Source organism: Thalassophryne amazonica, chromosome 14 (assembly GCF_902500255.1).
Source record: "Thalassophryne amazonica chromosome 14, fThaAma1.1, whole genome shotgun sequence".
NCBI lineage: Eukaryota > Metazoa > Chordata > Actinopteri > Batrachoidiformes > Batrachoididae > Thalassophryne > Thalassophryne amazonica.
Genome location: NC_047116.1, coordinates 57,747,683 through 57,772,914, shown reverse-complemented (window position 1 = coordinate 57,772,914; position 25,232 = coordinate 57,747,683). Strand labels below are relative to the sequence as shown.

The 25,232-nt window shown below is 40.6% G+C and overlaps 1 protein-coding gene across 1 annotated transcript in view; it reads left to right on the top strand.

Moving 5' to 3' along the window:
* LOC117524370 (ras-related protein M-Ras) overlaps positions 1-20,602 on the top strand; it is a 46,743-nt gene extending 26,141 nt beyond the window's left edge. Inside the window, exons 2-6 of the mRNA XM_034186131.1 lie at positions 4,009-4,249; positions 6,367-6,520; positions 14,103-14,202; positions 17,470-17,549; positions 19,627-20,602. Of these exons, the coding sequence (XP_034042022.1) occupies positions 4,057-4,249; positions 6,367-6,520; positions 14,103-14,202; positions 17,470-17,549; positions 19,627-19,726 (627 nt within the window). The 5' untranslated portion in view covers positions 4,009-4,056 and the 3' untranslated portion in view covers positions 19,727-20,602. The remainder of the gene's footprint in view (positions 1-4,008; positions 4,250-6,366; positions 6,521-14,102; positions 14,203-17,469; positions 17,550-19,626) is intronic.
* The last annotated feature ends 4,630 nt before the right edge of the window (positions 20,603-25,232 follow it).

The window sequence follows — 25,232 nt, the reverse complement described above, 5'->3', positions numbered from 1 at the left end:
GTGAGTTAAGACAGTCAGTGCCACCAACCTATGACAGAAGTTAATGTTTTATATGAATTGGTATACAATTTCACAGAGCTGGCTGCCGAAAGGCGACAGTGTACAGTAGGCCGTGACTGTCCATTGCTGCCGGCCTATCACCTGGAGGATGTTGTGGTTCAGCATGAAACATCTGGTTAATGATAGATGCCACTTGATGACGTCTTTTCCCGGCAGAAAGCTGTAGTCACAAGGAAGTGACCGAAGGCAGTGGCATCGAGAAGCATCTTAAAATATTTTTGTTGAAAGATCCGTCTTTCAGCTCCTGCAAATATTTAATGCAATAGTTCATATTTTCAACTCATCCAAGTATTGTTACCATTGCAGTATTTGTTTACTATCCAGCTATGTAGGTTTTTGTCCTTTTTTTAAACAAGCAACAGTGGCCACCAGAACCCTGCCATGAGCATGAAGGTTTCACAAGAATCGTAAAATGATATAATCTAATTATTAACACTAATAAATGATCCTAAACCTATAGATAAGTGTTCAAAGTCATTAGACTGTGAATTTTTGATACGCTTGAAAATATAGAGGAGCTCTATTCAGCGTGTTTATTTTTCAGATGATATCGCAATTCTTCAGTAAAGTTTTAAAAAGCAAACCACTGAATGGGTTTCATATTCACTCTGTCAATATTGAGGGAAGAGAGTATGTAGATGTATGCAGATGATTTATTTGTGTCCTTTCTGAGTGGATTAAATCCATTAGTGAATCTACTGTTATAATTTTGGATATTTTAAAAGTTTCCCAATCAACTGTTCAAAAATATTTTTAACCCTCTGGAGTCTAGGGATATTTTCTCAATGTTTAACTGTACATATTAGCACATGCAGGAAATATGCAGGAATGATGAAAGCTAGAAAAATCCCTTCAAGTTCTGTTGACGCAGCTAGGGATGCACTACAAAAACATTTAATAACTGATAGACACTTGAACTGATTTATCACAACCATTTTGCAATATGCTGAGTCAAAGATCATATCCTGAATAAAAACACTTAGTATCCACAGTAGAAATAATGCACATTACAGAAGAGAGACACTGATGCTGGTTCAGGCTGTAACCTGCAGGCGCCCACATTTTGGCCGCAGGAGTTCCCACTAAGTGATTCATAATTTAGATATATTTCTGGATCTCTAAATGACATACAGCTGGCTAAATTGTGATTACTTCAATCTTCTCTTTCCTTTTCCCTCTCAGACATGCACAGGCCAGAAGGTGCACTCTGCACTGTTTGATAGTTTGCATTAAGAAGCATATAGCTACAGTGCAAATCCTTGTTGTCTATACTAGTTTCTATCTCTTTAAAAATGTAGATTAAATAAGAAAACTGTCATAATCCACATTTGTCTTCTTGTCATTGCATTGTCTTTGCTTCTGTTTTGTCTGAAATTATTCTCATTTCTGGAGGCTTTGTGGTAATTTTTCCTTTGATTTATACTTTAGCCAATTTTTAGTTAATCTTTTTAATTAATCTTTAGTTTCTATGCACTAGTCTTTAGGGCTGGGTATCAATAAAAAATTTCGATACCGGTACCAATACAGATACCTTCACTTCGATACCCGTTCCTGAACAATACTTTTATTGATACCAATTTATAAGATCAGTTCTAACAAAAAGAAAGTTACATTACACATAGTACAAATCTTGAGTTTTATTTTTCAGTTTTGGTAATTTTCCACTCCAAGCATTTTTCTTACAGAAAAAAAAAAAGAAATAATTTCCAGTGCAAAAGAACACTTGAAAACACTTTGTAGTTTTTGTCAAAAGCATTTCCTTCCAGACATTTTGGCATGAATGTCACTCCATAGACTCTGAGCTGAACTCATTGCTGCATATCAGTGCAGGATGTCTCATTTTAGGAAGAAGAAAAACGCTTTGATCGATTGGAGTTTGTTTGTACTACACCGTTTGGAAAGAGGTGTCATTTGATTTAAATGGCGATTCGCTTTGAAACTATTAATTCCGACCGGTGTTGTGCCGAATTCAGAACCCCTGCCGCACAGCGTTTAGAGAGTGAGAACGGAACAGAAGACGATTCTCGTTACTTTCTCGCAACAAGACAGAAGTCCCAGTTACTGACTTTAATCTGCACAAAAGTGAGTCACGTTTGACATATTTTAATGGCTTTGAGAGGGGTTAAGAAGCGGAGTTGCTGCTTTGGAAAGCAGCAAAGCAAAGACCCAACAAAGCAGTGGGTCAGAGCAGTGCTTCATTTCTTCAAGCTTCAAAGTAATGCACGTATTAAGCTGCAGTTGAAGCAGGGTCTGGTGGTGGAGATTTTGAATCAGGCTGCTCGTGCTCTATAACGTCTGCAGGCGGACTTCAATCCTGAGAGGAGAATGGCTGCGGACCGCTCTTCTTGCACATGATAAGATGAGGCATGTTTCAATACTTTTACTGTTTCACTTTTCCATGCTATTTAAATGCCCACCTGTTAAAAATTTTCTAGTCTCACCCCGTAAACCTTTATTCACCTTATTACGACATCTGAAGGTGCATGTTGTCAGAAGAATGTCAGAGAGACACTTTATGGCATTCTTTTTGTTCTGAAAGTCATTAAAAGCAATCTGTAGGTGTACAGAAAGTAAAAATTTTCTTTTGGTTCCCCTCCCACACTCACCCTCTGAAACACCTTTGACATTCACCATGGCCGTGAAGAAAAAGTGTACAACTGTTTTTTGCTTCTTTTTTTAACTTGCAGCTTCTACTTATTTTTTATTATTTAAAAATAACAACAACAAAAAAAACTCTTACAATGTGGGCTTGAGTTGGGCAGTTATATGATTCACTCATCCATTGCCGAAATCAGTGTGGCGCAAACACACCACCACAGCCTGCCACACAAACTCTAATTTCTTTGTCCCTGCAGCCACTAAGGTGGCGTGCATCTTGGCCTCCAGTTTGAACACGGCACATAGTCGAAAAATTAATTCGAGATGTCTGGAGTAATGTGGACATGTGATGGGGCTCTGAATCAGGAAAAACAAAACAGTTTTCTGATTTTTGTTGAATTGAGAGAACTCAGCTCTTCTGAATGCAGCTACTAATGGTAAATAATGTAAAATTATGTGTAGACATTTCAAAGAGCATAAAATAAAGTACATCCCCATCCCTGACACCGCCAAAACGTGATTTTCTTACCTTAATGTCATTTTGTTTATTTATTTTCACCCACCACCCCCAAATTACAGGACTAAGTGTCCTTGCAGCTTTTCTGATTCAACTATATCATCGCCCGTTAACTGGCTTTATACAAAGTCAACAATTAGCTGTTTTGTGGCCATGTATCCCCACTTTGACCAGTGTACCTGAACAATACATTACAACGTTGCTTGATGTGGCAGTGTTCTCAGTATTATTCAGTTCAAGATGACACAAAACTGCAGTAATTGCATTCGCACGCCATTCCTGAACTCTTCTTCCCTTCATGTTGATCTGAGTTTTCTGTTGGGAAATGCTTTATTTCTGGAGAAAAAAGTCTTTGAGAACTAACTGCTATTTATATGCCTTTGCAAAAGAATCTTACTTTACTCTTAACTTTATAATCATGTGATGTGGGTGGAACTGATGGGTGATGAACTCTCCAGTTGAACCTGAAGACCAGGGGTCTTCAACTGCAGTCCTCAAAGGCTGATGTCCTGCAACTTTTAGATGTGCCACTGCTTCGGCACACCTGAGTCACTTAATGAGGTCATCAGCAGCACCCTGGAGAACCTGACTGCATACTGAGGAGGTAATTCAGCCAGTTGATTCAGGTGTGTTGGACCAGGGACACATCTAAAAGGTGCAGGACACTGGCTCTCGAGGACTGGGAAGACCCCTGCTGTAGGCCGTCTCTATGGTGATGTAAAAGCATTGCAACAAAATTTGACCCACTCCTCTCTCTTCCTCAATTGCTTTTTGGCTGACTTGTTTTCTTTCTTGTCTCCCTCACCATCCCTACCCCTTCTTCTTTTAGCCAGGTGTGTAGCAGCCTACTTCCCAACTTTCCTGTCATTACTGCAGCAGCCATGGCGACCAGTGCTGTGCCAAGTGACAACCTGCCAACATACAAGCTGGTGGTTGTGGGGGATGGTGGCGTTGGAAAGAGTGCCCTTACCATCCAGTTCTTCCAAAAGATCTTTGTGCCAGATTATGACCCCACAATAGAAGATTCGTATCTTAAGCACACAGAGATAGATGGACAGTGGGCAATACTGGATGGTGAGTACAGACGTGCGTGCTTTTGATGTTGACCACAAATTATCTGAGATTCTGTCTTTGTATAAACTTCAGAAATGGTTTTCTTTTACTTCTATTTGCAAATTTCTGTGATGACCAGTGTGTTTGAATGACTGTTAAAAAAGATACTATGAAAAGGAATGCATGTCTTGCAATTTAAGGCAAACCAGGACCCAGATCATTTTTAGTATTGTCTTTTAGAAGGATCCTGGATATGAATCTAGGTATACATCGCTATTTGTCATTAACCAAACGCCCATCCATCCAGAAGGAGTGGGAGAATCTTACAGATGGTAGTCAATGGAAAGTTGAGCCTCTGTGGAGCTTTGGGGTCTCAGAATGACTGACCTATATAATGAAATGTATTATGGTGTTTAGTGACATTCTTGTGGTTATTTTTACTGTGTGTTTGTACACTGTTGAAGAGCAGCGCCCTAAAAGAATGAAAACATTTAAAATTGGTAAGTTATGCATCTGTTTTTGCTGTGTGGTCATTCTTTCGCTACTTGTGTTTGAAATGTCCAGCTCTGGAAAGAAATGGGAAACTAGATGAAGTTAAGTTTTACAGTTTTTGTGTGTGTGTTATCAGTACCAGCCAAGACATTAAAGTCTGGGAAAAATTCCACGGTTGACCCTAATTCAGAGAACAAAAATCGTCACGTTCTGTGCAGTACGTCCTAAGGGCTGACTTGCATCTCTTTCCATACAAAATTCAGTGTCAGAGCGAACTAACTCCCCCCCCCGCAAATCGCAAGGAGACTTGAATTTGCTAGGTGGTTTTCTGGAAAACTGGAGATGGATGATTTGTTTCTTAGGAAACTTCAAACGAGAAAACATCAAAAAGGAAAGAATGAACTAAAAACTGTTCATTGGGGAGAAAAAAATGTCATGCTTCTGCCATATGGTCATGCAGAAAATGTCTGATAATATTGATTGATTTTTCTGTGCTGTCGAAATACTTTTGGGTATAGTGTGTGTTTGTGTGTGTGTGTGTGTGTGTGTATATATATATATATATGTGTGTGTGTGTGTGTGTATATATACACTGAGCAAAATATAAATGCAACACTTGTTTTTGCTCCCATTTTTCATGAGCTGAACTCAAACACATAAAACATTTTCTGTATACAACAAAGACCTATTTCTCTCAAATATTGTTCACAAATCTGTCTGAACCTGTCTACTTTGCTAAAATAATCCATCCCACCTCACAGGTGTGGCATATCAAGATGCTGATTAGACAGCATGACTATTGCACAGGTGTGCCTTAGGCTGGCCACAATAAAGGTCACTCTGAAATTCTGCAAACCGATTGCTGCAGTAGCTGACTGAGTGGCTGATCTTAGACGATCTTGGAGGAGAACATGCTGGATGTGAAGGTCCTGGAGTGGTTACATGTGGTCTGCGGTTGTGAGTCTGGTTGGATGTATTGCCAAATTCTCTGAAACACCTTTGGCTGTGGTGGACATTCCTGCAGTCAACATGCCAACTGGACGCTCCCTCAAAACTTGCGACACCTGTGGCATTGTGCTGTGTAATAAAACTGAACATTTCAGAGTTTACTGTGGCCAGCCTAAAGCACACCTGTGCAATAATCATGCTGTCTAAACAGCATCTTGATATGCCACACCTGTGAGGTGGGATGGATTATCTTGGCAAAGTAGAAGTGCTCACTAACACAGGTTTAGACAGATTTGTAAACGATATTTGGGAGAAATGGGTCTTTTGTGAAAGAAAATGTTTTAGATCTTTGAGTTCAGCTCATGAAAAATTTGAGCAAGAACAAAAGTATTGCATTTAGATTTTTGTTCTGTGTGTGTGTGTGTGTGTGTGTGTGTGTGTGTGTGTGTGTGTGTGTGTGTGTGTGTGTGTGTGTGTGTGTGTGTGTGTGTGTGTGTGTGTGTGTGTGTGTGTGTGTGTGTGTGTGTGTGTGTGAACGTATTTAATAAATACCCAGTTTTGTTGAATCTGATGGTACTTAATGGCTGTTTTTCCTTCTTGAGGTGTTTGAAAATAACTCATGTCTGGTACTAGTGTGCGTGTGTTTTAACAATTTGGCAGCATTCTTCTTTGTCATACTTGTCTTTCTGTCTTCTTAGTACTGGACACCGCTGGGCAGGAGGAGTTTAGTGCAATGAGAGAGCAATATATGAGGACTGGTGACGGCTTCCTCATTGTCTTTTCTGTGACGGACAAAGCCAGCTTTGAACATGTTGACAGATTCCATCAACTCATACTTCGTGTTAAAGACAGGTAGTTTGCAGTGGCTAAGCTGTGAAACACTGCGCAGAAAAAGCTTTTACACAGGAACCCTGACATATAATTTTAATTGAGGAGAGCAAACAGTACAATGAATATAAGCTTCATATATAAAGTGTTTTAAAGGATGTCACTCACTCACTCATCTTCATCCGCTTAGTTCAATTAAGGGTTGCGGGGGGCTGGAGCCTATCCCAGCAGTCATAGAGCGCGAGGAGACAGGATGTCATGCAATTTAATCTTCTCCTTTCATGTCGATGAAAGATACTACACAATTAGATATGTGTATTTTACTTGGGAACACACAAATAACTTCATATTTAACTGTATGTGATGTAGAACAAAGTGTATAAAATTTGTATTTTATAGAGTAGGTGTAGAGACACTACAAAGAATGCAAGTGCTTGAGTCTCTTGCCTAAGTAAGTATATGACAAGATGTATTTACCCTAGTGTGTTATTTTAACACTTTTTTTAAGTTATGAAGTCAGGAACACAAAAACATTAAAACAAACAAAAAAAAAATCATTGATACACTGCTGATTTTTTATTTTATTTTATTTTTTTATTTATTTTGTGAACTGATGATCGAAGAAATTATCATAACATCCGACAGATATAATCAACTGAAAATTGAAGAGGATGCTCTTGATTATACAGTGCAAAGTTTTCAGTGCTTCACTTTTTCAACATTTTGTTACAGCCTTATTCCAAAATGGAGTAAATTCATTTTTCCCCCTCAGAATTCCACTCACAATACCCCATGATGACAACATGAAAAAAAGTTTTTATTTTTTCTGTCTCCCTGTCTCAGATCAGGGAGACAAACACCCTCTCTACTTTTAAGATTAGGCTTAAAACTTTCCTTTTTGCTAAAGCTTATAGTTAGGGCTGGATCAGGTGACCCTGAACCATCCCTTAGTTATGCTGCTATAGACGTAGACTGCTGGGGGGTTCCCATGATGCACTGTTTCTTTCTCTTTTTGCTCTGTATGCACCACTCTGCATTTAATCATTAGTGATCGATCTCTGCTCCCCTCCACAGCATGTCTTTTTCCTGGTTCTCTCCCTCATGTTTCTTTTTTGTGGGTAAAAAAGATGGCGGACTTCGTCCATGCATTGATTACAGGGGACTGAACGAAATCACGGTTCGTAATCGATACCCGTTGCCCCTGTTGGATTCAGTGTTCACGCCCCTGCATGGAGCCCGAATCTTCACCAAGCTAGATCTTAGAAATGCGTATCACCTGGTTCGGATCCGGAAGGGAGACGAGTGGAAGACGGCATTTAACACCCCCTTAGGTCACTTTGAGTACCTGGTCATGCCGTTCGGTCTTACAAACGCCCCCGCGACGTTCCAAGCTTTGGTTAATGATGTCTTGCGGGATTTCCTGCACCGATTCGTCTTCGTGTACCTAGACGATATACTCATCTTTTCTCCGGATCCTGGGACCCATGTCCGACATGTACGTCAGGTCCTGCAGCGGTTGTTGGAGAACCGGCTGTTTGTGAAGGGCGAGAAGTGTGAGTTCCACCGCACGTCTTTGTCCTTCCTGGGATTTATCATCTCCTGTCGCTCCTGATCCGGCCAAGGTTGCGGCGGTGAGAGACTGGCCCCAACCCACAACCCGTAGGAAGCTGCAACAGTTCCTCGGCTTTGCTAATTTTTACAGGAGGTTCATTAAGGGCTACAGTCAGGTAGTTAGCCCCCTGACAGCCCTGACCTCACCAAAAGTCCCCTTCACCTGGTCGGATCGTTGCGATGCCGCGTTCAAGGAGTTGAAACGGCGCTTCTCGTCTGCACCCATTCTGGTGCAGCCCGATCCTAGCCGCCAGTTAGTGGTTGAAGTGGACGCCTCGGACTCAGGGATAGGAGTTGTGCTATCCCAGAGCGGGAAGACCGATAAGGTCCTTCACCCGTGTGCCTATTTTTCCTGCAGGTTGACCCCGGCCGAACGGAACTATGACGTCGGCAATCGAGAACTCCTTGCGGTGAAAGAGGCTCTTGAAGAGTGGAGACATCTGTTGGAGGGAACGTCCGTGCCATTCACGGTTTTCACTGACCACCGGAACCTGGAGTATATCAGGACCGCCAAGCGGCTGAATCCCAGGCAAGCCCGCTGGTCACTGTTCTTCGGCCGTTTTGACTTCCGGATCACCTACCGTCCCGGGACCAAAAACCAGAGATCGGATGCTTTGTCCCGGGTACATGAAGACGAAGTCAAAACGGAGTTGTCGGATCCACCGGAACCCATCATCCCGGAGTCCACTATCGTGGCCACCCTCACCTGGGACGTAGAGAGAACCGTCCGGGAGGCCCTGACACGAAGCCCGGACCCCGGAACTGGACCGAAGAACAGACTTTACGTCCCACCAGAAGCTAGGGCTGCAGTCCTGGACTTCTGTTCCACGTTTCAAGGATTAAGCCGCATCACACCTCACCCCTCTGCACTCCGGGTCCGACACCACCTCCTGCCCGGATCATCGATGGCGAGCCGGCTTGGACAGTGCGCCGGCTTTTGGATGTCCGACGGATGGGCCGGGGCTTCCAGTATTTGGTGGACTGGGAGGGGTACGGCCCCGAAGAACGCTCCTGGGTGAAGAAGAGCTTCATCCTGGACCCGGCCCTCCTGGCCGACTTCTACCGCCGCCACCCGGACAAGCCCCGTTGAGGGGGGGGGTCCTGTTGTGTGGGCCGCTGAAGAGGAGGTACTGCTGGCCCACCAACACCAGAGGGCGCCCTGCCTGGAGTGCGGGCTCCAGGCACCAGAGGGCGCTGCCTCCTCACAGGAGCAGCCGGGGTGACAGCTGTCACTTATCACCGGCGACAGCTGTCATCAGTCATCGGATCGACAGTGGTATATCAGCAAGACGGCATCTCCACCTCATTGCTGAGATATTGCTCTACCAAAGAGGTAACTTCTCAGCTGACTGTGTTTTTTGAATAACTGTTGCTTGTGTGAATTGGACCGCATTTATTCTGTTCCTTTTTTCGACGAGAGGTGGAGGTGGTTTCCCACCATACGTGTTGCTGGGTGCACACGCACCCACTTCTAACTGTGTTTGCTCATCGCCAGCAGTACCAGATCCGACACGCGGAGGCAGTGGCCACCTGGGAGTTCGGGACTTGGCGGCTCCAGTATTCCCGGGGTTTGGTGGCGGAGGAAATCGTGTGGTTCCGGTTCGACTTCGGACTGACGTCTCCTATCTTCGAGCCTGCCCACATGACATTTTGTATTTGAGCTTATCTAATATTGTAATCTGTTGTTGTTGTGCACTTTCACAACAGTAAAGTGTTGTATTTGGCTTTATCCATTGTCCGTTCATTTGCGCCCCCTGTTGTGGGTCCGTGCTCTCACACTTTCACAACACCTCAGCCCCAACCAGTCCCAGCAGAAGACTGCCCCTCTTTGAGCCTGGTTCTGCTGGAGGTTTCTTCCTGTTAAAAGGGAGTTTTTCCTTCCCACCGTAGCCAAGTGCTTGCTCACAGGGGGTCGTTTTGACCGTTGGGGTTTTACATAGTTATTGTATGGCCTTGCCTTACAATATAAAGCGCCTTGGGGCAACTGTTTGTTGTGATTTGGCGCTATATAAAAAAAAAATTGATTGATTTTTGCAAATTTATTAAAAATAAAAAAACTAAGAAAAGACATCTACATAAGTACTCCCACCCTTTGCTCAGTACTTTGTTGATGCACCTATCTTTGGGCAGTTTTGCTCATTCCTCTTTGCAGCACCTCTCAAGCTCCATCAGGTTGGATGGAGAGTGTCGGTGCACAGTCATTTTCAGATCTCTCCAGAGATATTCAATCGGATTCAGGTCTAGGCTCTGGCTGAGCCATATCGTTGCCTCAATCCTGACTCGTATCCCATTTCCTAGCACTAAAAACATCCCCACAGCATGATGCTGCCACCACCATGCTTCACTGTAGGCATGGCGCCTGATTTTCTCCAAACATGGCACCTGCCATTCACCCCACAAATTTCAATTTTCGCCTCATCAAACCAGAGAATTTTGTTTGTCATGTTCAGAGTCCTTCAGGTGCCTATTGGTAAACTCCAGATCGGCTGCCATGTGCCTTTTACTAAGGAGTGGCTTCTATCTGTCCACTCTACTATACAGGCCTGGTTGGTGGATTGCTGCAGAGATGATTGTCCTCTTTTCACAGATGAATGCTCGACCTCTGACAGAGTGACCATCTGGTTCTTGATCACCTCTCTGACTAAGGCCCTTTTCACACGATCGTTCAGTTTAGACAGGCAGTCAACTCTAGGAAGAGCCCTGATGAATCCGAACTTCTTCCATTTGTGGATGATGGAGGCCACTGTGCTCACTTGACCTTCAAAGCAGCAGAAATGTTTCTGTACCATTCCCCAGACTTGTGCCTTGAGACAGTCCTGTCTCAGAGGCCTACAGACAATTCCTTTGATTTCATGCTTGCTTTGTGCTCTGTCAGCTGTGGGATCTTATATGCAGACAGGTGTGTGCCTTTCCAAATCATGTCCAATCAACTGAATTTACCCCAGGTGGACTCCAATGAAACTGTAGAAACATCTCAACAATGATCAGTGGAAACAGGGTGCAACTGAGCTCAGTTTTGAGCTTCATAGCAAAGGCTGTGAATACTTATGCACATGTGATTTTTTGTTGTTGTTGTCGTTTTATATATATACAGTGAGGAAAATAAGTATTTGAACACCCTGTGATTTTGCAAGTTCTCCCACTTAGAAATCATGGAGGGGTTTGAAATTTTCTTCTTAGGTGCATGTCCACTGTGAGAGACATAATCTTTAAAAAAAAAAAAAAAATCCGGAAATCACAATGTATGATTTTTTTAAATAATTTATTTGTATGTTACTGCTGCAAATACGTATTTGAACACCTACCAACCAGCAAGAATTCTGGCTCTCACAGACCTGTTATTTTTTCTTTAAGAAGCCCTCTTATTCTGCACTCTTTACCTGTATTAATTGCACCCGTTTGAGCTTGTTACCTGTATAAAAGACACCTGTTCACACACTCAATCAATCACACTCCAACCTATCCACCATAGCCAAGACCAAAGAGCTGTCTAAGGACACCAGGGACAAAACTGTAGACCTGCACAAGGCTGGGATGGACTACAGAACAACAGGCAAGCAGCTTGGTAGAAGACAACAACTGTTATAATTATTTATTAGAAAGTGGAAGAAACACAAGATAACTGTCAATCTCCCTCGGTCTGGGATTCCATACAAGATCTCACTTTGTGGGGTAAGGATGATTCTGAGAAAGCTCAGAACTACACAGGAGGACCTGGTCAATGACCTGAAGAGAGCTGGGACCACAGTCACAAAGTTTACATTAGTAACACATGATGCTGTCATGGTTTAAAATCCTGCAGGGCAGCAAGGTCCCCCTGCTCAAGCCAGCACATGTCCAGGCCCGTTTGAAGTTCACCAGTGACCATCTGGATGATCCAGAGGAGGCATGGGAGAAGGTCATGTGGTCAGATGAGCCCAGAATAGAGCTTTTTGGAATCAACTCCACTTACCATGTTTAGAGGATAACAACAACCCCAAGAAAACCATCCCATCCATGAAGCATGGGGGTGGAAACATCATACTCTGGGGGTGCTCTTCTGCAAAGGGGACAGGACGACTGCACTGTATTGAAGGGAGGATGGATGGGGTCATGTATTGCGAGATTTTGGCAAACAACCTCCTTCCCTCAGTGAGAGCATTGAAGATGGGTCATGGCTGGGTCTTCCAGCATGACAATGAGCCCAAACAGACAGCCAGGGCAACTAAGGAGGGGCTCCGTAAGAAGCATTTCAAGGTCCTGGAGTGGCCTGGCCAGTCTCCAGACCTGAACTCAATAGAAAATCTTTGGAGGGAGCTGAAAATCCAAACCTGAAAGATTTGGAGAAGATCTGTATGGAGGAGTGGACCAAAATCCCTGCTGCAGTGTGTTCAAACCTGGTGAAAAACTACAGGAAACATTTTACCTCTGTAATTGCAAACAAAGGCTACTGTACCAAATATTAACATTGATTTTCACAGGTGTTCAAATACTTATCTGCAGCAGTAACGTACAAATGAATTATTAAAAAAATCATACATTGTGATTTCCGGAATTTTTTTATTTTTTTTTGATTATGTCTGTCACATTGGACATGCACCTAAGATGAAGATTTCAGACCCCTCCATGATTTCTAAGTGGGAGAACTTGCAAAATCGCAGGGTGTTCAAATACTTATTTTCCTCACTGTATATAAATTTGCAAAATTTCACAAAAAATTCACATTGTCATTATGGGGTATGTGTAGAAATTTGAGGTAAAAAATTAATTTCATCCATTTGGAATAAGGCTGTAACATATGTGGACAACGTGAAGCACTGTGAGTACTTTCCAGATGCACTGTATTCGCTACAAAAGCCAGTAACAACAGTGTCTTCAACTCTATGTTACATTTTAAGTTTGGATATAACTTTTGTTTTAAAATTCATTAAATGATGCATGTTCAGAATAATTACAAAATTTGATGCCATTTGACATTCTACGAATACAAAACTGCCTTAATTTTGTCATTTACATTTGTTTGGACCATTGGAAGGCTAAAAATTATTTTTAAATATGTTGAAAGCTTAAGTATTCCTTATACCTATTCCAGTGAACACCAGATTTCACCAAAATAATGCGTGTGTGTGTGTGTGTGGGGGGGGGGGGGGGGTAGAATGCAAGTATAGAAATATTGTAATTTCAAGAATTCTTGTGGAATCCACCTGAAGTTTTCCAGTCAGCAACTAATAAATATTTTATTTATTGTGAAATAAAAGGTTAATTATTTAATATGTTTGAAACTGTTTGATTGAACAAATTGTATTACATAACCCATAACAAATGATAAGCAAATGAAGGTCATATTGATTGTGATTTTGCTGACTCCGATGAGACATAAAGCCCAGAAAATACAGTAACTTAAACATTCAACTCCCCCCCCCCCCCCCCCCCCCCCCCAAAAAAAAAAAAAAACCTGTAGTGTAATGCTGACGTTATTCATTTGCACCATAATAGCACTTTGAACTGCTTCATTCAGCCCACTCAGGTAAAATTTACCTCCATCACCTCTGAAGGGGAAGCTGGATAATATTTAACTTCCATTTCGGGATCTGCAAGACTGCATGGAAGTTTTAAAAACAAAACAAAAAACAGCTATCTTTCTTTAAAAAGGTAATTGCCAAGTGTTCATAGGAATCAAAATGTCTGTTGTTGCTCCTGAGTATATTTTTGCAGAATTTCAGGAAATGGAATGGAAAAGTTCTAAATAATATTTTTGAGGTTGGACCAGCCACTTCGAAAGACTAAACTATGCGTGCACCACAATTGTGTTCCATCCCACATCCTTCTTATTTAATGTCAGTTTATTAATCTGTGATGAACTACAGAATGTATACAGAGGAAATACACTGACAGGAACAAAATCGCATTATTTCAAGAACAATCATGTGTTTGAAGAGATTGAATAGAGAAATTGTAGCTAACAAACACTCAAGTGTGAATGACAAATCTCTGTTTGTGTGTCTTTGTGTTTTAGGGAAGCCTTCCCCATGGTGTTAGTGGCCAACAAAGTAGATTTGGTTCATTTAAGAAAGGTCACCACTGAGCAGGGCCAAGAGATGGCTGCCAAACATAACGTATGTAATGAAACTTATTTTTCAGCAGTTGCCTTTTACTTATTATTTTTATCTGGTAATCTAATTTCCTCCATGTTGAAAAAAAGAAGTGAACTATCAGACATGAAGGTGTCTTTCAGGACCTAAAGTTCAGTCATAGTCTTGACTAAAATGTCATTTAGTCATAATTTAGTCATCTGAATTGTTTAAGGTTTAGGCTAGTTTTAATCGACTGAATATAAGATTTTACTAATTTAACTCCCCCTGTAGACTTAGTTGACTAAAACAATCCAGATGACTGATTTATGCCTAAAACTAATGTTTTACTCAAGACTGACTCTCTGGCTCATCTTTTCCTCCAGGTGCTGCGGGTTAACACGTGAGAAGTAAATTATCAGATTGACGGCAGTAATACAAAATGCCCAAAGTAAAGGTTGTTATTTTAAGTATTAGTTAGCTATGACACATAATCTGTTGGGAAGGTGTCGTAGCACGGACCCACAACAGGGGGCGCAAATGAACGGACAATGAGTAAGCCAAAAGGTAACAATTTAATGTTGTGACAACACACAACGTAACACACAGAATTTGTAAAGTCAATTAACACCAGGTGACGTGTGGGCAGGCTCGAAGATAGAAGACCCCGACGAGAGAGAGGCCGCGTCCCACACGGCCTCCACCACCAACGGTCTGAAGAACACCGGAGCCGCCAAGTCCCGAGTCCCCAGGTGACCTCTGTCTTCGGCTGTCGACCCTGGTACTGCTGGCAAAAAGCAGAGACAAGATGAATGAGTGTAAGTCCTTACACTCAGTGGTCCACAGTCTGTACACAGTCAGGAGGAGAACCTCCACCTCCGAATCACACTCGTGCAGCTCTTGTCTAACCACTTATCTGTTCAGAGAGTGTGGCGCAGTCGTCGTCACGCCACACGCCGAAGTCCCGGATAAGGCAACGTCCACAAGAATAAGGCTGCAAGAGAGATCTGGTTTAGTACACACAAAGTGTCAGATAGCAGAGAAAATACCTCTCGGTAGTCGATTTCTCGGCGGGGAGGTGGAGTTGCAGTCCGGCTTAAGTACTGGTGTAGATGAGTGACAGCTGGTGTGATGAGTGACAGCTGTCACTTCCTCTGGGTCTGGCGTCCTCTCGTGCTTGGAGCCCGCACTCCAAGCAGGGCGCCCTCTGGTGGTGGTGGGCCAGCAGTACCTCCTCTTCAGCGGCCCACACAACATAATCTGTTCATCATTCAGCCCTACTGTGTTTAATAATTCCATGAATGGCATGGTAATTAATCAGTCCCCAAATGCTCAATGTGACTTTGTAATAGTAGTGGGTAGTGTTATCTTTGTTCTTTTAGGGTGTACTCAGAATAGACCAAAGTTGCTTTGGTCCATGCCCAAGCATGATTCTTCACTTTCAGATTTGCATTGCCTCCTTCAAAATACAAGCTATGTGCAACAATTATAAGCCCTGTCATCAGTTTGGCTTGTATGATTGTATACACTTCCATATATCCATTTCTATTAAATGAACTACTGTATTTTGTGACATTCTCTCCAGACTACAGTTAGAATGGGCACATAAGCTCTAAGAGCATTCTATACACAAGTATAATAAGAGAGCTCTTTCATGTCCTACACTGAACATCTCCTCCATTGGCAATCAATTCATTCATTCCATTTGATCAGTTTGCTCTTGTAAGGTACGGGTGTGTATGTGTCTCAGGGATTGAAATATCATGTATTTCTGTAGTTTCATGGTGTAACCAATCACATTCAATCCATACAGATTCTCCAATCATATTGAAATGTATAACACATTATTTGTCTCATCATAAATATTCCAGAAAGGTATAGTTTGGACTCTCTATGACTGAATGTTATGGGGTAAATATAGCAAGAATGGTGACAAAGGTCAGTTTCAAATTTGTACAGGGGTCAAAAGTTAAAGATGCTCAAATTTTGTTAAAATGTGATGTGAATTACTGGTTCAGTTAATAGGGTTTTAAAAGAATAGTTTGCAAGATGTGTCATGCTCAGTTGTCACGTTACAGGTACATTATATGTTGCATGCCATAGAATTCAATGGACGTTGACATTGTTTTACATTTACTTTGGAAACCAAGCAGTCAACACAGTCAAAACTATTCCGTCCTTGAGATACATCTCAGGGATGATCAGTGGAAACAGGATGCACCTGAGCTCAATTTTGAAATTCATGGCAAAGGTTGTGAATACTTATATACATGCGGTTTCTTAGTAGTTTTTTTTTTTTTATAAATTTGCAAAAATCTCCAAAAAAAAAAACTTTTTCACATTGTAATTATGGGGTATTATATTTAGAATTTTGAAGAGAAAAATTAATTGGGGAAACACTGCCTTACAGTATTACCAAGAACAAGCGGAAGAGTGGGAGAGGGCTGCTGTGCACAAGGTTTTGCCTCACTAATGAAAACACTGCTTCATGCACACAGTGCTGCAAGTTTTCATTGATCTCTATTAAGGATTTGTAATAGTAATTGTCATGTAATGTAATGGGTGGCAGAAACGGTCAACAGAAACCAGCTGTTTTCCTTTGTCCTGCTTTGTCACTCATGTAATGTTTGAGAAATAGTGTTTTCAAGATGACTTTTTGCTAAACGCGATCAGTGTCTTTCATAGCGTTGGCTTTCCCATATTTCCTGACTCATTGTAAATGCATGACTGTTGGCAGCAGTTTTACTCTAGTTTTCCCTTCAGAGTGATTCATCTTTGCCACTCGCAGCCTGACACACTGCTGCTGAAAATCAAGTTGTTTCCCAGTACCACTTGAGACTCCGTTACATATGAGCTTTTGACCAATTTATCGTACTCAAATTGTATAGGTGTTGGTATCCCTGAGTTAGTGATATTGATGCCGGAGTTCATCGCTAGCATTAGTTCCACTGATTAAAATTTCCTGTGACCTTTCTCAGACTGGGTCATGCTTAAGGAAATTGGTGACTGTGCTGTCCAAATAGGAGCTACTGCTTCTCCATCATGCTTCTTTGAGTCGAGGGTAGAAAAGTATCATGACTTATTTTAATGCTGGTATTTGTCAACTAGTGATTGGCATTTGTTTTAATCACACACTTCATCTATAGTCTTCTATACTTGATAGTCATGAATCAAACTAGTATATTCATGTTTACAACGAACTCTAATTTGCCACAGATTGGGTCATGAAGTATGTTAAGTACACATTCTAATATCACTTTTGCATTCATTGAAGATGTTTTTCTTTTGAATTTTTTGTATTTATCTTTTCAGATAACCTATATTGAAACCAGTGCCAAGGATCCTCCAATGAATGTTGACAAAGCCTTTCATGAATTGGTCCGTGTTATAAGGTAATTTGTGGTCCTGTTTGTCAGATTAGTATTATTGTGTTCATCAATTAGTGAAAAAAAACATTTTTATTAAAAGCCAGAAAACATTGTGCAAGTTGCTAACTCATGAACACTTCTACAGGAATAGGCATTGATTTCAGCACTGCCATATAGTTATTATGAAAACACATCTAGAAAATGGTACAAGTTCCAGAGGCTTCTCTGAATATTTGTGTCGCTTTTTGAAAATAAATTTTGTGGGCATATGCTGTTGGAGGCCTCTTGGTAATTACTACCACTTGGTCATAGTGTTTTCAGATTTGAACAAAATGAGAACTGCTTTGTTTATACTTTCATGCAAAAAGACAAATATACCTGTTGAGGTTGTTCATACTAATTCTGCAAGTGGCTTACAAAACAGTGCTTTTGCATTCCTTTAGTGCCAAGTTTAAAAAAAATATTGGGCAACATTGCCCTCTTGTGGTTAAATTACACAGTCACACATGGGTTTAATAAAAGAAAAAAGAAAGAATAAAAATAAAGAATAGCACAAAATTGTGCTTTTCTTTCTTTTTAAATCAAATCAATTTCATTTATATAGCGCCAAATCACAACAAACAGTTGCCCCAAGGCGCTTCATATTGCAAGGCAAAGCCATACAATAATTACAGAAAAACCCCAACTGTCAAAACGACACCATGTGAGCAAGCACTTGGCGACAGTGGGAAGGAAAAACTCCCTTTTAACAGGAAGAAACCTCCAGCGGAACCAGGCTCAGGGAGGGGCAGTCTTCTGCTGGGACTGGTTGGGGCTGAGGGAGAGAACCAGGAAAAAGACATGCTGCGGAGGGGAGCAGAGATCAATCACTAATGATTAAATGCAGAGTGGTGCATACAAAGCAAAAAGAGAAACACTCAGTGCATCATGGGAACCCCCCAGCAGTCTAAGTCTATAGCAGCATAACTAAGGGATGGTTCAGGGTCACCTGATCCAGCCCTAACTATAAGCTTTAGTAAAAAGGAAAGTTTTAAGCCTAATCTTAAAAGTAGAGAGGGTGTCTGTCTCCCTGATCCGAATTGGGAGATGGTTCCAGAGGAGAGGAGCCTGAAAGCTGAAGGCTCTGCCTCCCATTCTACTCTTACAAACCCTAGGAACTACAAGTAAGCCTGCAGTCTGAGAGCGAAGCGCTCTATTGGGGTGATATGGTACTATGAGGTCCCTAAGATAAGATGGGACCTGATTATTCAAAACCTTATAAGTAAGAAGAAGAATTTTCAATTCTATTCTAGAATTAACAGGAAGCCAATGAAGAGAGGCCAATATGGGTGAGATATGCTCTGCCCTTCTAGTCCCTGTCAGTACTCTAGCTGCAGCATTTTGAATTAACTGAAGGCTTTTCAGGGAACTTTTAGGATAACCTGATAATAATGAATTACAGTAGTCCAGCCTAGAGGAAATAAATGCATGAATTAGTTTTTCAGCATCACTCTGAGACAAGACCTTTCTAATTTTAGAGATATTGCGCAAATGCAAAAAAGCAGTCCTACATATTTGTTTAATATGCGCATTGAATGACATATCCTGATCAAAAATGACTCCAAGATTTCTCACAGTATTACTAGAGGTCAGGGTAATGCCATTCAGAGTAAGGATCTGGTTAGACACCATGTTTCTAAGATTTGTGGGGCCAAGTACAATAACTTTTAAATAAAAATTGCCTTCAGCATTCCTTTATAAATGTTGACTAACAAATGAAACATGCTTCTAATTTGTTCTTAGCTCATTAGGCTGCCATTGAAATTGTGAATAGTTGCTGCCTGAATTATATATATTTGGTGGAAAAAACACAATGTTAAATGGGAAACATAAAATGGAAACACAGAAAAAGTGCATGCCTCAATTTACCACTCATCTAAAGTTTTAACTTTAGAAGTCATCTTTAACTGGCAGTTCTGACATTTTAAAAAGTGTTTCTGCTCTGATTTGGTGGTTACTAATTGTTACTCAGGGAGATTCTGTAGTATGATTTAGGCAGTACTAGCAGATGCTTTCAGAGATGGCCTGTCCATTGTGGTTGTATATTTTTCAATCTCCACAGACAACAGGTCCCAGAGAGAAACCAGAAGAAGAAAAAAAAGATGAAATGGAGAGCAGAACGTTCTACAGGCTCTCACAGGTTCCACTGCAGCATATTGTGACCTCCTCTATCCTGGTGATCATTCCAAACATGCGCGTACCTACACTTGTCCACGTACTTCTGGATGTCAGGGAATTCCCCAGCAGTATTTAACAACTGGAGCACAAACAGGAGGTGGGGATTTTGTTTTTTCTTCCCCTTTTTTCCAAAAAAAGGCTGGAGAACTGAACCCAAACTGTTACTCTCTGGCGCCATTACATCAAGTTTTGCCTTGGAATGGGCGTCATCCTTAATTTATGGTTCCATCCAAATGTTTTTATATCCCTACTTAACTGGTTCAACAGAGAACTACAACATCCCTAAACTTTAAGAATAAGTTTTAATCTTGTTTAATGTGAAATGAGGCACACGGATAAAGCGGTCAAAGATGGAGAACAAAGCAATCTCGATGCTGGACCTTCTTGGGGAAATGGAAGGAACACTGAGGACGTCACTCAAGATGGTACCTTTGTAATGGGGTTATGGAGATGAGTTTGTTTCATGGATTAACTTCACACTGCTGGTGACCACTATTTTGGCTTGAAGAAAAGCACCTGTGTGATGTTTATTCTTTTCTGTTTGTGGAGTGTATTATATCCTAATGGGCTAATGGATTGCTATGATGATGTTTGAGGGGGGGTGGATACCAGTGAAAGTAGATGTATTGTGGTGTTGTCAATGGGTAACCGCAGGTTTTGTGAGTGTACTGTGTACATTGTGGTCATGTGATGCTCTGTGGTTTTGCAACATCACAAAGGAAGAGTGTGTTGATGCTGATCATCTTGTAATCATGGCATCACATCACGTTGGTGAATCCTGTAAATGCCATTCACAAGGTGTAAAGGAGAGTAATAGTAGGTGCTTTACTGTATGTTGTTAAAGCCTAATTTAAAGCAACTAAGCTTTAATTTATCCTGCTATAACATGTTTACAAACACTTGTAAATTGAATATTTACCTTTTATAAAAAAAATACCATATAATCAAAGCCGCATTCCATCAGGTATTTGGGTAATGATTATGATTGAGTTAACTCTCAAGCCATTTCCAGTCCAGTGATGACTGCAGTCTTTGACCAGTGTTGTGAAAACAAAGGCCCCCAAAATTTTCCCCCCTGCCTCAACAGAGCCTTCAGAACAAATTACTTGTCATGTTTTTGTATGTTGACAACATATAAACCATTTGTGGTATTTGGAAAAATAATGTGACTTTACATGGCGGTGTACATAAATGTAGTGATATTTTAAAAAGTTTCTGAGAGTAGAAGTAGGCTTTACATGAGGGCTATATATTTTAAATCTGAACCTTGCTGGGGAAGGTTTTATCCTTTCAGTTTTGTTCTTCCTTTTTTTTTTTTGCACTGGCCGTAACCAAAACAATGTGATGTCAGTATGTTTCAGTTTCTTGGCTTTTTGCCTTGCACAGCTGAATTCAGGACAATGATCAAGTATGACATTGATAATAGCCCTTCCGAGTGGAAGCATTCTGTAGTTTTGAGAGTGGTCAGAGTTGGCTTGTCTTGTGAACAGGTTCAAAGCCAAATTTCAAATTTTTTTGTTTTTTTTTGGGGGGGGGGAACCACATAAAGCAGCGAGACATTCAGTATATTCGTGTTTGTAGTCTATTATGTGAATAGGAATGTACAATTTAATAATCTCTGCAATGGCATGTACTGTTAACGCACTAAAAAGACTTGGAGATTTTTTTCCTGTATGGATGAATGCTCTCTTGAAGGAATGTTTTTGCACTTTTAATTTCTGACTTTATTCTCTTCTCATCTTTTCTTATTTAAATGTACAAATTGAGGAGAAGGAACATCAGTGGTTTGAATGTAATCTCAAATAACAAAAGAATCAAATGGGCAAAGAGTGATGGTGGTGATCACAGTGAAGATTAAATTAAGTGGTATTGAACTGACCTAAAAAATTGATATTTCAGTTCTATTTGAAATATAAGACAGATGCATGTTAAGTTTATTTGGGCTGACAAAAATTTCCTGAAGTGGAAGCTTTATGTCATACAGCATTCACTATATGTGTGTTGTAAGGTTAAATGTTTTATCTTAGGACATGTTGAATTATTGGTCACTTTGCCAACGCACTTTGTGTTTCGGGGGGGTTAAATTTATAATATGTTGTATTTTGTATGTTTTGTGTGTTACAGACCTGGACCCCAGAAAAAGTTTCTCTTGGTCACTTACTGTACATCAGCTCCAAACCTATTGCTCGAGTCTCAATGGAATGAGACTAAGGGCCTGATTTACTAAAGGTTAGCCCATGTGCAAACACCGTTGCACTCATAGAAAAACATGCGTGCTGATTTACTAACTGCACAGAGGATTGCATCTTTCAAATGCACAAAATAGCCCTTACTGTCCACTTAGCGCATTTGTCAAAATGAATGCCATTTGCGGTTTGCTCACCCAAGTGAGCAAAATTGTGGGAGGGAACATGCAAATCAGTGATGTTTGCATATGTAACATGATTTATCAGGGTCAAAAGGAAATTTAGTGGGTGCTGCTAGTGTCTGTGTTTTGTGCATTTGAAACTTTACAGGTAACTTATTGTGCTTGACACTGCTGTTCCAGCAGCCAAGCCACTTGTACAGAGAATAAAAAAAACACAAAACAAAAAACCTTCATTGTAAATGTTGGCGATATTTAAAGAGTTAATTGTTTACTTTGTGCTGGTTTCTTTAGGACCTAAATAAATGTCTCCATACATAACAGGTGGACCACACACAGATGGACATATCAGTATTGTCGACATCACGGCTACGCATACATCGTGTGAACATGCTCAGGCACTGGTTATGACAAAAACAAATAACCTACTTCAGAAAACTGCACACAGCTCTGCGTTACACTTGCAGAACACAGCATAATTATTAATCTGTTATCTTAAATACCATGGTTAGAAGAATAACTGTCAGCGATTTTTTTTTTTTCAATTGCCAACACGTGAACATGCGTGGTAAAGTTTGCAATGCACAAAGGGCACAGATTGAATTTAATTTTGTGATTATACCCATTAACACGCAAAAACTGTCATTTACAGTTGTGTTCAAAATAATAGCAGTGTGTTTAAAAAGTGAATAAAGCTCAGAATCCTTAAAATGGCTTTTATTTCCATACATACAAATGTATTGGACCACTGCACATTCAATTTCAAATCAGAATGAAGAAAATTTTCATCAAATTTATTACTTTACAGAAAAAAAAAAAAAAGTAATATTAGGCTGTTCAAAAATTAGCAGTGTCTGCATTTTTCTTTCTGTGACCCTTATTACACCCTTACAAGTGGCTCTTGTTTAAGGACAAAGGCAGAAAATGTTGTACTTGCTGGTTGTAGTGCATTTCTCTATGACAATCTGAGTAAAATGGGTCATTCCAGACATTGTTTAGAAGAACATCATAAATTTTGATGAAAAAGTTGATTGGAGAGGGGAAAATGCAAAGAAGTGCAGAAAATGATAGGCTGCTCAGCTACAGTGATCTCAAATGCTTTAAAATGGCAACAAAACCAGAAAGATGTGGAAGAAAATGGAAAACCACCATTCAAGTGGATTGAGGAATAGCCAGAATAGCAAAGACTCAGCCAGTGATCAGCTCTAGGGTGATCAAAGAAGGTGTCAAATTACCTGTGCGTACTGTAACAATTAGAAGATGCCTATGTGAAGCCAAGCTATGGACAAGAAGCCCTCGCAAAGTCCCTTTCTTGGAAAAAAAAAAATGTGTGCTGAAGAGGTTATAATTTGTCAAAGAACACATTGCCTGCCCTAAAGAAAAATAATGCAACATTTTGTGGACTGATGAAAGAAAGAGGGTTCTTGTTGGGTCTAGGGGCCTCAGGCAGTTTGTCAGAAGACCCCCAAAAAACAAATTCAAGCCACAGTACACTGAAGACAGTGAAGCATTGTGGAGCAGGCATCATGATACGGGGATGTTTATCATAAAAAAAAAAAAAAAAATGTCTGGCCTATTTATCACATACCAGAGATCATGAATCAGTTTGAATACGTCAAAATACTTGAAGAGGTCATGTTGCCTTATGCTGAAGAGAAAATGCTCTTGAAATGGGTGTTTCAACAAGACAGTGCCCCCGAACACACCAGCAAGTGAGCAGCATCGGTTCAAGACCAACAAGATTAACATTATGGAGTGGCCAGCCCAATCCATGGACCTTAATCCAATAGAAAACTTGGAGGTATTGGAGGTAATCCAATAAAAAATGCAGAGGTATTGTGGAATGTTGTCCTGGGCTGGAATACTTGTTCACAGGTGCCAGACTCAATGCAACGCTTTTTTTTTTTTTTTTTTTTTTTTTGGAACAGCTTAATATTACTTTTTCTTCATTTTCTGTAAAGTAATAAATCTGATAAATTTTTCTTCATGCTTTGATTTGGAATAGACTGAAGGGTGCCCAGTGCATTTGCATGTATGGAACAAAAGCTATTACAGGGATTATGGGCTGCCATTACTTTGAACACAACTATATAGTAGTGTTCAGAATAATAGTAGTGCTATGTGACTAAAAAGATTAATCCAGGTTTTGAGTGTGAGGTTGCGTGTAAGCATTCATGATATGCACACTCTTAAGGCTATGAAATTGGGCTATTAGTAAAAAGAAGTAGAAAAGGGGTGTTCCCCTCTCCAATCAACTTTTTAATCAAACTACGCTGTTCTTCTGAACAATGTCTTGAATGCCCCATTTTCCTCAGACTTTCAAAGAGAAAAAAGCATGTTCAACAGGTGCTGGCTTCATCCTTACACCTGATTCACACCTGTTTGTTCCACAAAATTGAGGAACTCACTGACTGAATGCCACACTACTATTATTGTGAACACCCCCTTTTCTACTTTTTTTTACTAATAGCCCAATTTCATAGCCTTAAGAGTGTGCATATCATGAATGTTTGGTCTTGTTGGATTTGTGAGACTACTGAATCTACTGGTACCTTGTTTCCCATGTAACAATAAGAAATGCACTCAAAACCTGGATTAACCTTTTTAGTCACATAGCACTACTATTGTTCTGAACACTACTGTACATACTGCTGTTTGTCACATTATCACTCTACGAATTGTGCAAGTAGCTAGTGTGGAGAAACCAAACATACTCTGCTTGTTCCTTCAGCTATGTAAGTACCAAATTGTCTTAATTGGTGCTGAACTCAAGCGTCTGATTGCGAGTATGTGACTCACATATCTCTCTAAATATTTGTCACATCGGCCTCAACTTTCGGATATGGCTTGCACATAGCACGATGATGTGCATCTTTTATGATGTAAGATTTTGGAAATTTTCAAAACCTTTATTTTGTAACTTTGATTTGGTTAACATTGTAACATTCGTACTTCCAAGATGGCGTGATTCGCTGATGTTGCTGGTAGCAAAATTAAACATCAGGTAGTTCATGTGGCTTGCACCATTTCACAATAAAATGTTTAATGCCAGTGTCCCAGCAAATGCTTTTACTGTGAAACATATACTGTCAATGGTTCTTGAGACTGAGATTAACATGACAACA